Source organism: Spodoptera frugiperda, chromosome 26, assembly GCF_023101765.2.
Source record: "Spodoptera frugiperda isolate SF20-4 chromosome 26, AGI-APGP_CSIRO_Sfru_2.0, whole genome shotgun sequence".
NCBI classification, from domain to species: Eukaryota; Metazoa; Arthropoda; class Insecta; order Lepidoptera; family Noctuidae; genus Spodoptera; species Spodoptera frugiperda.
The window spans coordinates 5,270,070-5,285,251 of record NC_064237.1 but is presented as its reverse complement, the minus strand read 5'-3'; the positions used below and the strand labels follow the sequence as shown (position 1 = coordinate 5,285,251).

Genomic DNA, 15,182 nt, shown 5'->3' with positions numbered 1-15,182 from the left:
CTAAAATGTTATTTTAACCTTTTAACATAACTGCTTTAAATGATGCAAGTATGGTATGCTGATATAGTGTAAGTTTGTATACTCGTACTACTAACACCGAATTTATTCTACAGGCGTCAAAGACTGTACTGTTTTCTTTAAGTCAAATTTGCATCACCAAATTATTCTTAGTACACTTCACAGAAGGTTATGTTTGGGTTTAAAATAGTAGCGATATATGTAAATGTTCTCTGATTCAAATGAATGACGACTATTTGGTTTGTCCCTGCAAACAACATCTCTGATCTCTTGGAAGTCAGCAAAATAGAGTAGCCTAATGCATTACTGTACGTGAACGTAGTACTCAAGGTCAAATTCGAGGAAATTTTCAATTTCTGCTAAGTGCTGTTCAAGAGCGTACGATAAAATGGTTGACATACTGTCTTGTCTCTCGATTCTAACGAGACAGTGACTATAAACATCTATTTGTTACGAAGTCTACAACGCCTACTACAATTTGCTGCTGCCAATTTTTCTGTGACATCTATGACATTTGCCAAATTAGTTTCTGGTTTTTGTACTCTCTACATGACTGGCATTAACCAAATTAATATTTTTTATGACAATCTAAAGGAAAAATATTGGGTATCTGTCATCCTTTGAGTCATTTAATGAATACTATTTTTCTTTGTGAATATTATGTACCTAATGGATCTTATTTGCATGTCCAACATAAATCCACTAGATAAAATCTATGAATAATAAATAGCAAAAATGTAATAATCAGGAGGAGCAAAAAAGCAGACTAATAATTATGTTACCTGACAGGTGACGATAATTGACTAATTTAGTCTATAAACAGTTAACGAACAGTCGCTAAGCATACATCCCGAGCTAACACAAGTGTAAGCTAATCATATTTATGGAAACATATAAAATGTTTACATAATTTTAGTTATTACTAATTTTGACAATGTTTAATAAATTAATACTTTTCTACAAAATAGGATTTAAATAGTTACAAATAATTGTCTATGGTTTATGTTTTTTTTTATAAAGTATAATTTTAAAATGATTGTTGTGTTGGTAGCACTGTGGCGTGGCGCCAAATTTGAAGCGTTGCAAAAACTAATTATTTTATATAATTTTATTATAACGTTAATATAGTAAAGCGAGTTCAATCCAAAACCTGTGTTTAGTTTTCAATTCAGAAGTGGGATGACATATTCACGTGCTGGACAGAATTCACCGCTCCGAAATTGTAAGTTGTTGAGACATTGTAATCGCCATTATTTAGAAGTTTTATTGTGCATGATTATAATGATATAAAACTGCCTGTGATGTGTGAATCGTACGTGAGATTCAAATAAGTAAAGCTATAATACAAGAACAGATAGTACAGTGAGTTCGCGAAGAACAAATATTTATTCTTCACGTAGTGGAGTATCGTGACTATCGGCGGCCCGATACGGAAGACAATTTTGCCGCCCTATTACTAAAATAATTACGTCAAACTGGAAAATACCAAAATAATAGTGATTATAACGTGTTATTTAATTATAATCTGGGTTGGTTTTTCACTAACCATCTACATATTACTGATTTCCTCGAGAAGTGTTATTAAAATAAAACTTATCTTGTGCAACGTTAATTACGACGAAGGAGAATCGTCGCTGTCGTCTGAAGAATATTTTTCGTGAAAGTAGTTATTGGATATATTACCTATTTAACCTTAGCATTTTGTTTTCTGTGTGTGGATACATTATAGTTTTGTTAATTTCATGTTATGATCCCGTACGCTCTGTCCGTACGTATAATTATTTATATACTTATATAAAAAAAAATGTTCACCAAGTTGTAACATTGTTCCGTATTAAGTATATCTAATTTGTTGTTTTGGTTGACTTTGCTAACTTTTTGTTATTATTTTGTTAAGTGACTTTACTAACGAATTTTACAAAAGTCAAGTCGATTCACTAAAAATGTAATAGTTTCGTTTTATGATAAACTCTATGTGTGACTCCTTTATAAGTTATTTAATGAGAATTATTTTTCTGTTATTAGATACCTAAGTAGTATATAGTTAATATTTTATTTGTGGTTGTTTGAAATTGCTAACCATGGGATCTAATAGGCGGAGTAGGTCTCGTAAAAGGCGTACGTCAAAACGTCAACATCGTCGCCGATATTCTAGTAGTGTTGCTAGTTCTTCTAATTCGTCAATGTCTAGCAATATAAGACATGACAAGCGGCGTAAAAGTTCCAAAACTCAATATAAAAAGGACAAAACTCATCAACGTCGTTCAAAGAATAAATTTGATTCCCCAAAAATAAATAATATATTCGGGACGACAACTCCCCCGGTAGTCGAACGAATTTATAATAATAATGATACGAGTACAACTCCGGTGGCGGGCGTAAATTTTCCAATAAATAATATGTTTTCAACACACATTAATGTTATACCTGAATTCGATCCAAGTGACGGGTCTCAAAATGTTGAATCATGGATTCATAAAGTCAATGAATGTGCGCAAATATATTCTTGGAACGATACCCAGATACGTCACTATGCTTTAGCTAAGCTCACAGGTTTAGCTAAAAGATGGTATCAGGGTCTACCTTCGTTATTGTTTACGTGGGAACAGTGGACCGAAAAATTGAAAATAGCCTTTCCGTCAACGGAAAATTACGGAGATATGCTGCAAAAAATGTTACAGTATCGTTGTCGAATAGGTCAGCCTTTGGACGTATACTATTATGAAAAAATGATATTAATTAACAGGTGCGAAATATTAGGTCGAAAGGCTGTAGGATGCTTAGTACATGGCATTGATGATAAATTTGTTAGGATGAGTGCAAACGCTTGCCGTTTTGAAGAACCCGAGCAACTGTTTTCATATTTAAAAACATTGGCTCAAAGCGATAATAATAATATGTCAAATAGGCGCAAAATAAATAATAAAGAGTTCGGATCTCAACAAGAATTACCAAATAGTGGTACGAATTCTTCACGACCAAGCGTTGTTTGTTTTAATTGTGGCGAAACAGGTCACATTAGGACAAAATGTAATAAACCCATGAAACGATGTAACACCTGTCGTAGGGTAGGTCATTTAAGTAAAGACTGCCGTGTTAAACCAAATATGACAGATAACAATGGAGATACAAATTTATTACAAATTACAGCTCCACCTAGTGATAAGAACGTTATGCGTATTCAGTCAAATAATTCAGAAAGTGATAAATTTCATAAAGAGATTAATATTAATGGAAACGTGTTACACGGGTTTATTGATTTAGGCAGTACTTGTACATTATTGAAAGAAAGTCTTGCGAATAAAATTTTTGGAGATTACGAGAAAGATAAAAATGTTCCTAACCTACGAGGATTCGGTAATTCAAGTGTGAAACCTCTGGGAACGGTTAAGGGGTTAATAACCGTCGATGACATATCGGCACAGGTTGATTTTATTGTGGTGTCAGATTTTTATATGCCATATGACGCCATTATTGGTCAAACATTTACTGAGTTGCCAAATGTAGTTTTGTATAAAACCTCAAATAACTTAAGGTTTTATGAGGCACCTAACTTGACTGTTTCAGATATTTTTTCTGTCAAGGTTAAACTTAATTCGAGCCAAGATATCACTATTGAGCCTAATACGACATCACCAGTCGAAGTAGTTACTTTTGCTAAATTCTCCGGGTCTCTATACGTCCCATCTGGTTTACGCTATAGTGATGACAAAAAGTTCTTGGTTTTGCCTGGATTGTATAATTACCTTGATGGTTCTGGCTATATAATGATAACAAATTTGGCTAATGGGAATCTTTGTGTCAGAAAAGGTCAAACTATAGCAAGAGGTTTTGAATATAATGAAATAACAGATAATTATATTGGATATACCACGACCACTAGTCAAAATCCAAAGCCTTTAAACGATATAAATGTAGGGACACAATTATCACAGTCTGAGATGCAAAATTTAACAGACCTTCTGAATAAGTACCGGGACTGTTTTGCGGTTGATTTATCCGAACTTGGTAAAACAAATTTGACTAAGATGGTAATTAGATTAAAAGATGATATTCCTGTAGTATACAACCCGTATCGTATGTCACTAAAAGAGAAAGAGCAGCTTTCAGAAATTATTGAGGACCTACTTAATAACGGCATAATTCGTGAGAGTTCATCGCCTTATGCAAGCCCTGTATTGCTAGTTAATAAAAAAATGGGCAGAAACGTTTATGCGTAGATTACCGGGCACTTAATAGAAAAACTTTAAAAGATAAGTACCCCTTACCTCGCATAGAGGACAAATTGGACTGTCTAGGAGGAAATAGTTTATTTACTAGTTTAGATCTTGCATCAGGCTATTATCAAATTCCTGTAGCCGAAGAGAGTAAGCATTTGACAGCGTTTGTCACTCCAGATGGTTTATATGAGTATAATCGTATGCCTTTTGGATTGGCAAACGCACCTAGTGTTTTTCAAAGAGCTATTAATTCCATGCTGAATGGGGTGGGTCAAAACTTAGTGTTAGCGTACATGGACGATTTGTTGGTTCCTTCTAAAACTGTTCAAGAGGGCATTGAGAAGCTGGAAAAAGTTTTTAATCTTTTGAGAAATTCAAAACTAACTCTTAATCCCAAAAAGTGTGTTTTCTTTCAAGAGAAGATAGAATATCTTGGTTATGAAATTTGCGGTGAGGGTATTAGACCTGGCAAATACAAAACTGACGCAGTCAAACTCTTTCCGGTACCCAAGAATGTTCACGAAGTACGTCAATTTATTGGATTGGCAAGTTACTTTAGAAAATTTGTTAAAGATTTCTCAATTATCGCTAGACCTTTGACTCGATTAACTAAAAAGAATGAACCTTGGCATTTTGGGTCAGAACAGATAGAAGCATATAATACAATAAAAGAAAAATTAGTGTGTAGGCCAGTACTTGCATTGTATGACCCACGTGGTATATTGGAAGTCCATACAGATGCATGTAAATTTGGAGTAGGTGCCATTCTTCTTCAGGATAGCGGCAAGGGTCTTCAGCCAATATCGTATTTTAGTAGGCAGACTTCCCCAGAAGAGCAAAAATTTCACTCGTATGAACTAGAGACCCTCGCTGTGGTCACTGCTTTAAATAGGTTTCGCGTGTATTTGTTGGGTGTAGAATTTAAAATTGTAACCGATTGTAATGCTGTTAAGAGCACGATGACAAAAAAAGATTTAATACCACGTGTCGCTAGATGGTGGATTGCTATGCAGGAGTTCGATTTTACTATTGAATATCGAAAGGGTCTGAAAATGGCGCATGTGGATGCTCTTAGCAGAAACCCAGTGGACAATAAGGATCCACCATCTCGTGACGACGATAGTTACATCTTTCACGTTAACATAGATGTTTGCAACATTGATGTTGATGATGAGAGATGGCTTCAAACAGTGCAGCAGGCAGATGCTGAATTACAAAGAATTGTAGAAATTTTAAAGGACCCAGCTAGTAATAATATAGTCGAAGTGAAAAATAACTTTACCATTAAAAACGGAAGATTATACCGGGTAGTTAAAAAAGAAAGTCATGTCCACCTGCTCTGGGTTGTTCCAAAATCGGTAAGATGGCAAATAGTGAAAAGCAATCATGATGACGTTGGACATTTCGGTTTCGATAAGACATACGATAGAGTGCGAAAGGTTTATTGGTTTAAAAACATGCGTCGTTTCATAAGGAAATATTGTAAGTCGTGTTTACACTGTGCGCACAACAAAGTGCCGGGTGGACCTAAAGAAGGTATGCTTCACCCTATACCGAAACCGAATAAACCCTTCGAAGTCTTGCATGCTGATCATTGTGGGCCATTTCCACAAAGTAAAAAGGGTAATAACTATATTCTAGCAGTCATTGATGCATTTACAAAATATATCTATATAAAACCGGTTAAAAATTGTAAAAGTAAAACTACCATAAATATATTTGAAGAATACTTTTCTTTATTTGGAGTTCCGCGGCAATTGATAACTGATAGGGGCACAAGTTTTACTAGCCGAGAATTTTCTGTTTTTATAAAGGAAAAAGGAATTAAACATACGCTTAATGCCGTTGCAAGTCCTCGCGCCAATGGGCAAATTGAGCGTTATAACCGTTCCATTGTAGATGCACTTACTGCAATGAATAATGGTCGACCAGATAACGAATGGGATACAATGATTCCGAAAGTTCAATGGGGTTTGAATAACACTTTGAACAAGGCTACGGGTAAAACACCCGCTGAAGTGTTATTTGGAGTAGCACCTACGGGAGCTTCGGATGGTGCAATGAACTCAGTCGTGTCTGAAATTCATGAATGCGGAAATCGTGAAGATTTACGATTAAAAGTAAGCGAACGTATAGTCTCGGAGCAAAGCAAACAAAAAGTAAACTTTGATAAAAAACGTAAATTAGCACATAAATATAATGTCGGGGACCTTGTACGAGTAGAAAGGGATGTAAATAGTGCCATTCCGGGCCAATCAAAGAAATTGTTACCGAAATGTTATGGGCCGTATAGGGTAGTTAGGGTGCTTGAAAATGACCGATATGAAGTCGAAGATACTCCCATAACCAAGAAAAATGGTAAATCATCATACAAAGCAATTTTTGCGGTTGACAAAATACACCCATGGCTAGTATTTTCCAACGATCCCATGAATAGCGATTCTGATAGTGATAACTTTAATGATAAATAAAACAATAGTATAATTAATTAGTTATAGTTAAAATAAAATTTAAGTGATTTATTAAAGGAGAAATTAATTTATGTTTGTTACGGTTAAGTTATAGTTAGCGTTAAGTGAATGGTCAGCCCTGTGTGGCGATACTAGCCCTTTGTGGCGATATCAGCCCCTTGTGGCGACACAGCCCTATGTGGCGATATCAGCCTCTTGTGGCGATACCAGCCCTTCGGGCGGCACCAGCCCTTTGTGGCGATACTAGCCCTTTGTGGCGATACTAGCCCTTTGTGGCGATACCAGCCCTTTGTGGCGATAAAAGCCCTTGGTGGCGATACCAGCCCCTTGTGGCGATACTAGCCCTTGTGGCGATACTAGCCCTTGTGGCGATACTAGCCCTTGTGGCGATACCAGCCCCTAGTGGCGATACTAGCCCTTGTGGCGATACCAGCCCCTTGTGGCGATACTAGCCCTTGTGGCGATACCAGCCCCTAGTGGCGATACTAGCCCTTGTGGCGATACCAGCCCCTTGTGGCGATACTAGCCCTTGTGGCGATACTAGCCCATTGTGGCGATACATACCCTGCTGGCAATATTGGCTCGTTGTGGTGATACCAGTGTTATATGGCGATACAAGATTTTAGTTAAATTTTTGGGAAGTGTATATAATAGCATATTGGTGATTTATGTTATAAGTTAAAAGTTATAAAAAATTGTTGTTTTTATATGCCTAAAAAGGATGAGTTGTGTTTTATGTTGTTGTTGTTATTTGTGATGGAGAATGTTAACAATTTAAGTTGTTATATTATGTTTACTAAGTTATGTGTACTTTTGTTATAAAACTAAAACTGTCTGGATTACTTTTATATTTCATATAAAATTAACATTGTGCTGTTGTCATGGCCATGTTGTAATTTGTTTTAGAAATAGTATGTACTACTAGCTAACAGTTATTGTTGCTTATGTGTTAAACCCTTTTATTTTTGAAGATGTGGACTTTCTGATATTATATCTTATTCACATTCTATATAATGTAAGTTGAAACAAAGTATTGATTTTTTTTTTTTTTGTTTTGGTTCTTTAATGTTTTCTTGTGGGTAATTTTAGTTGCTTTCACACGCGGGGACGCGTGCTGGGTCAGAATGGCCGATTGTAAGCTAATCATATTTATGGAAACATATAAAATGTTTACATAATTTTAGTTATTACTAATTTTGACAATGTTTAATAAATTAATACTTTTCTACAAAATAGGATTTAAATAGTTACAAATGATTGTCTATGGTTTATGTTTTTTTTTATAAAGTATAATTTTAAAATGATTGTTGTGTTGGTAGCACTGTGGCGTGGCGCCAAATTTGAAGCGTTGCAAAAACTAATTATTTTATATAATTTTATTATAACGTTAATATAGTAAAGCGAGTTCAATCCAAAACCTGTGTTTAGTTTTCACAAGTAAGTACGTCTACTCTGACTTAGTTGCCTTAAGAGGCTAAACTTGAGCGGTACTTACGGTGGTGTATTGAAGCAGTTTACTCCAAGAGCTTGTACTTGGAACTGCAAGTAGATTACGCCTTGCGGTTATCGCAGACTCGGCGATATACATGTGTGAACACCGCTTCAGAACATATTGTGGGTATAGGCCAAAACATAAGTTTAGTAACTCATTTTATTAATGTTCAGAACATAGTTTCATTTACTCCATTTATAAAATACTTTGTAACTTGTGTTTATGAAGTTTTACTACAGTAATTAATTTAACATTTTACAGACTTTGAATGAGAAACTCTTTGTTATTTAATTGCAGACAGCAGTAAAGAACAAATACCTATTTTATTTTAGTTTAGCACAAAGCAAAATTATTTTAAACTGTACCTGAGTAGAAGTAATCCCTACTTGTATTTACGCTTTCTTAGAGTACTCACTCTTTCTATGAATAGAACGTGCTGTGGACGTGAAATGTGGTTCCACTTTAGTCTACGTTGGTCTGGTCTCAAATTAAACCCAGTAAAAATATTATTTTGCTCAAAAATCGCAGAGGACAGATAAAGTGTACTCAGAGCTATGTAATATGCATGGTGTCCTCTTTCATTTTCACTGAAAAAATCCTCTAAACTTTATCAACATCGGTTGTAAATTGAATTGGACTACGGCCTACAGATGGTTGGCCGTTCGTCCAAAAAAACGTAATTCTATAAAGTCAGCATGTGGAGATTGCGCCCATTGCCCTTTACGTTTTTTCTACTAAAACGTAGTAAAAAGCTTGACCCGAGTTGTGGCTGTACGATACAACTTTATGCGAAGGGTTGGTATACTACTCGGGGTGGCAAAAACCGCAAACTTTTGGACCGTTCTTAATAAAACATAGAGGGCGGTGAAAGAGGAGGTATTAAGTCAGACGCTCGTGATTGGACAATATATTCTATGAAAGACAAAATGAAAGCGAACAAATAACCTAAAAAAAGAGACAAAATTATATTATGTACCGTATGTCAAATGTTATATTGTTTGCTTTTCGTGTTGGATGAGTGATAAATGAAAAGTTGTAGGAATGATACTTTTTTAATGAAACCAGTGTCAATTAAAACAATCATTTAAGTTATTCAAGCTTGTGAACACATATAACTTTGCACGAAGGTTGAAGGTCATTACAGGGGTCAGAAAATGGAGAAGGGTCATCTCAACTCCCTCTAATGATTTAACCACAAACGGACTATGGTCACTTCAACAGATCGTATCAAGTGAAATTCTAACTTAAGTAATATCCGACATAGTTTAGTTACATGGAGGCACTATCACCAATGTGACTTACAGCTAAAGGCACAACTGACAAATGAGTAATGATGACTATGGGCGATGAATTGAAAATGGTGATTTGTAATGCAAGTTTTGAACGTTGTAAAGACGTTGTTATGATAATAATAATAAAGTTTAATTTATTTAGTTAACGGAGATCCACAAATTACAGTAAGGAATACAGTTAGTAAGTAATAGTAAGCAGGGACTTAGACCGCTGCACTAATTTCCATATTGTTGAACAGTCTTGCCTCACTCATTAGAACTCAGATACGTTTTTTTCTATGTTCAAATGCAAAATGTGATTATAATTTGAATTATGGATTAGACATCTATGGAATTGTTCCGGGATATGACAAGAACTTTGCTTATCCCCCAGATCACGTTAGGGAGGAAATAAATGTCTATAATAATGTAACCTTCCTAACGTTGTCGATTACGATGTGAGCTTTAAGATATTCTGTTGATGAAGCCCCACGTTAAGCATGACGACCTTGCTTAATGTAGCGTGTGTTATTAAGTAAAGCGCTTTACATCGATTTATGTAAGCGATTTTTATGTACACACGACGGCACCTCAAACTATATAATCCAGCATAATTTGACCTCACAACCCTCTGTTTTTACATACCGATAGAGGTTAATTTATACTGGCGAGTACAGTCTCAGTTGCTTTCGTCTGTACGTGATGTGAGGTACCAAAAATGAGTTCGATGTTCTTGCAAAAATTATGAATTCTCAGTGAAACCCTTATTAGATTGTTGGGTCGAATATTGAGTTTTCTTTGAACTTAAAGTAGATTTATATTAATTTATTTTTCAAAGCAAATGTTAAGGTCATGTTTTTATACAGCAATGTAACGTAGTACCTCTTAAAAGTAACTGGTTAAAAGTCATTATACGAATTATAGGTATATTTTAATTTACAAAAAGCATTATCGAATAAAATACATTTGGCTTTTAGTTTAATGAAAAGTTCATTACAGTCGACATGGTTTACAATTTAATTTCCATACGTAGGTTAAACAACAATATTTTATGATTAAAAGTAAGTAGCCATGAGTAATACCAATTAATATATAGCTATTATTGTATGACATCGGTTATTTCTGAAATAAATTACCTATGTAAATAGAACATGTATTTATACATTATTATACTTATATTTATGATGTTCGAAAAACCATCGTCTGTTAATGCGTTGCGTACGCTCCATTGCCAAAAACTTAGTGATGTACCAAAACAATAATTTATCGTCTTTAAAGAGTTATTTACTATAATATTCTCATATAATTTATTCCTGAAACGGAAATTCCAGTCCATTTACTTTACTTTAGCACTTTGGTTCGACGAAGGGAAAGAAATGCTTTTAATAAAAGTAATTTCGGAACAAATTTACTCGATTTGCGTCGGATAAAGGTTGAATAATAATTATGGAGGAGGGTTCCAACTAAGTAATTTACTTAAGTTGCTTTGCTGTGAGCTTCGTATTGACGCTCCCACTGACGCGACGCGACGCTAGCATTCGAAATATCAAAAGTTTCTACTGAACTCGACTGTCATTGAATATTCAGTCTCGAAATTATTTCATTAGTTAAACTAACGTTTTTATTAATCCACAGAGACAATAATTAATAAAGGCATTGTATTTATTATTGTTATTACCAATTTCAAATGTGTCGTTTCGAATTTCTACTGAAATATTACCAGCCCCAGGGGTTTATTTGACAAATTTTATTTTCACATTAGTGAGATGGAGTTGTCAAAATAATAAATCGATTTACGGTGATGATGATTCAAATTGTTCGAGACTGTTATTAGGACTGACATGTAATTTAGAAAAAGGTTTCATTTAGGAATATGCGTTTAGAAAAGAAAGGGTATTTTTCGGTCATTTAAAGTTGTTTACCTACATGACAGAATATAAATTAATGATATATTTATCATCTATCATCTATAGCCTATAGGTGGCCAATGCTGACCAAGGGCTTATTCTCACACGAAGAAGGTTTGAGCATCACGACGCTTGTTCAATACGAGTTGGCGATTTCAAACTTATAATTAGAAGTTATAAGCCCAGGGGCCTTAGACAAAGTAACAATTTAAAAACGATAACGAAGTTAGAAAAGTCTAAAATGTATGGAGCTGCGTTAAGTCACGTGGTCCATCGACATCGTTATCGCAATTTGGTAGACAATGTAACATTTCATAACGAAACCATAAAGTAACGAATACGTTACCGAACGTTATCGTGTTTATTCCATACAAATGCGTAGACAAGCGGCACTTTAAGTGTTCGTCTTCGCCTCGATCGTGATCGTCATTAAGGATAACGAAACGAACGCTAAAACGTTGTAGTTATCGACTAATATCGACACAAGATGGCCGGATTTCATTCTACAGCTGATTTTTGACCTTGATTGATGACATACTCTTGAGTATTTATTTTATGTTAGAGGCATTACTGCAGGTTAAATAAATTATAAAATGCATTATCTTCGTTTATTGTGGGTTGTGCACAACGAGAACGCCTGGGAGAGGCGTCAAAACCGATTAAATGCGGCGACGGCTATTGGAAACAATTGGAGAAATGCCTGAATTGTTTTTCAACTAACATTTCAGACTTAATAAAAGAGCATTTAGGAAATTATGCAAGGAGCTAGAAGCTCATGTACGATTAAAAGGTTCTACTGAGATGCCCCTGGAACTAAAGGTAAGAAATTTTACATTAATTAAACAATATAATTATAGGTACCTATTGCAGGCAAACATATACTTTTGTTGTTGGTTATTGATCCTAATAACTTGAGTTAAAGCATTATTCGTCGGTTAGTTTTATATATTATAGGAACTATATAACAAAAATATTGTGGTACGACACAATACTTTATTAACTGCTGTAGAGGTAAGTAAAAATAAAACCACATAATCTAAATCTGTATTAGTATAATTTTCAGGTGCTGTGTGCTCTTAGCTTTTTAGCTACTCGCTTGCCGCTATCTCGAAGGGTGTCGCTCAAACGAGGGCCGGGAGAAACAGCAGACTGCGGTGTCGCTGGCGATCTCAACCGCGGATCACGCCTGGTGGATGGAGAAATATTATTTATATTAAATATTTATGTATAAGAATTTTTATAAATACTAATTCATCATTTATATAATAGGTAATATTTATAAATAATAATTCATAACCAGATTAACCAAGTTAAAAACTAATTTATCAAAAAAATTAATGGTGTCTTTCATGTAAGTGAAGTTACTTGGTTGACTAATGTTAATAAGAATACTTTATAAAACATTTCGATTTATTTATTTGCCATCTACCTACTAGAGACAATTAAGTAGCTCATTTTTGAGCAGATCCCTTGAAGGTGTATACCTAGTACTTACATTAATTTAAATCCTAGCTTTTCTATAGTCTTGTCCATAGTTATAAGTATAATATATGTGTATATGAGATTAAAAAGCCAATTTGTCAAGAACTTTTGAAATTAATTGAAAAATAACAATAACATGCAGGTTTGGACACCAAAGTATAGCTTGTACTATACTATATATGTACTTATTTGAATTTTTGTAGTAAGGAGGTTAATGTTTAGCTGTATGTTTTCTTTTACATATTTGCTTAAAAGAAAACTTACAACTAAGAAAGCAAATGTTTTATGGTATATGCCAATAAACATTTCTTGTTTCTTTCTTACTATGGGTGTCAGAGATTGATCATCATCATCATCATAATTATAAAAAGTCCCCAGTCTAGTTATAACAGAGAAAATTATTACAAGCCAATTTTCATAACCACAAGGGTGTGTCCACTTTTCCAAAACCCTTCAGAAAATAGCTTGCTAGCCACTCTACCATCACACCAGTCTTTCCAAAAATGTTCATTAGATCCTTACTTTTTATCACTTATCTGTAGTCTTGCTGCCACCACCACCAACAGCATTCAATATGTTTGTCAGTTCAGTCCACAGTCGGTCTGACTGTACCCAACCTAGTGATGCAGCAAGAGGCCTCGCCGGGCACCATGACTGTAACATAAACAAACAAAGATTCAGTATAAGTACTTCATTGTTAAGATTGCGTCATTCGTACATTACATACTAGTGAATACAACTTGGATTTACTTACTTTGCTATATCCTCAAGCAGCATTGACAATTGTTGGGAACTTGTTCGCATTCTTGATTCCATGTTTCATCACTATCACTAAAAATTATAATAATCAATAGATTAGAACACCAGTCATTTATAAAAATGAGTCTATTTTGATTATCATTAAGACTAAAACTTAATATCAAAGTTAATGATAATTAAAACTTAATATCGCCCCGAAGGCTACCCACTGACCAACAATTTAGTATAATAATACTCTATTCACTTACTTACTAGTATAAAGTTCTGTTTTTATTATAATCTACAATACTTTAGCTACTCTTTATTTCTATGATTTCACTGAAGTAAAACGACTACTTAAAACAAAGACTATATTACTTACTAGAAATAACGTGGACTGTCTTATGCGAGGGCTAGTTCGAAATTGAACTTATAAAGTCATATTTCTCTTGGGAAGCACTTGAGCCCAGCAGTTTTCGGATATTTACGTCTGGGCATCGCAGCACAACCACTTGAAGCCCACCGGTGCGGCGACCACCGTGCCGATCCCGTGACGTCACCCAGCACTCCAACGTCGCTGACCGTGATATCATCACCCTCACGAAGTACGGCGATCGCCAACAACTCACTTATTCTTATCAGTAAAATTCGAAAACAGTAATAACTCGCGGGAATAATCCGATTTGAACTTCTTGAGTGACACTGACAGCTAAATTTTCGTTACCATAAACAATATTTTTGCTTTTTAACGAACAATCGATTCGACACAACGATAACGATCGCGATGTTACTTTGTCTAAGAAATGTTTGTCGTTATCGTTGAGACGATGACGATTTTAGATATCGTTTCGCTACCAAGCGATGTTACTTTGTCTAAGGACCCAGGTTTCCTCACCATGTTTTCCTTCACCGTTTGTCAGTGATGTCTAAATAATTTAGAAAAGTACATATAACTCGGAAAAAGTCACATTGGTACTTGTCTCGTGCACGAGAAGCAAGCGTCTTTAACCTCCAGACCACCACGACAATAGTACGGTATATTCACAAACAACAATATACATACATAATATTTTTTTGTATACAATAAAATTGATAAGTAAATTGAAGCCTCGATGCGTCAGTAAACATTTTAAGAGAAGAACAATTTTACGAAATTGATTCGCTTGAGTGATTTCAAAGGATAATTTTGTGAATTGAAATGATATTCATTTCTTTCGGAAATGTTTTGGGTATACTTTATGTATAGCTCTGTTTGAGGTTATTATTGTTCCTTAATATACTGAACCCATAGATGCGTGTTTTGAATATTAAATGTAAGCAAAATATATTAGAATAACATAAAATTTCACCCAGACTGCCTCGTTAGTTGAGTATAGTAAGTGCACTACTGGTTTTTGGATTTGATTTCTAAATTGGAGTTGTGCCCCGTATATGGTAATAGACTCACCCTACATACATACCCCATGTATCTTAAACACACTAATATTATAAAAGTGTAAGTTTTTTTGTTTGTTCATCAATCACGCTGCAACTACTGAACGGATTTTGAAAATATTTTGCATACAGATAGAATATGAGATGAC

The 15,182-nt window shown here is 34.7% G+C and overlaps 2 protein-coding genes and 2 long non-coding RNA genes across 4 annotated transcripts in view; 2 read left to right on the top strand and 2 right to left on the bottom strand.

Moving 5' to 3' along the window:
* Positions 1 to 15,182, top strand: part of LOC126912538 (uncharacterized) — a 213,882-nt gene that overhangs the window by 153,068 nt on the left and 45,632 nt on the right. The gene's annotated exons all lie outside the window — the stretch shown is intronic.
* The window catches only part of LOC118264401 (uncharacterized), a 72,498-nt gene that overhangs the window by 27,456 nt on the left and 29,860 nt on the right, over positions 1 to 15,182 (bottom strand). The window lies entirely within an intron of this gene.
* LOC126912530 (uncharacterized) lies at positions 388 to 4,658 on the top strand. Its single transcript, XM_050705051.1, has one exon. It carries the CDS (start codon positions 2,100 to 2,102, stop codon positions 4,236 to 4,238), a length of 2,139 nt encoding a protein of 712 aa, XP_050561008.1. The 5' UTR covers positions 388 to 2,099; the 3' UTR covers positions 4,239 to 4,658.
* LOC126912537 (uncharacterized) lies at positions 12,190 to 14,482 on the bottom strand. Its single transcript, XR_007707258.1, has 4 exons — positions 13,982 to 14,482; positions 13,616 to 13,692; positions 13,384 to 13,515; positions 12,190 to 12,565 (listed from the first exon to the last, which is right to left on the bottom strand). It is a non-coding gene; the product is annotated as an uncharacterized LOC126912537 (long non-coding RNA).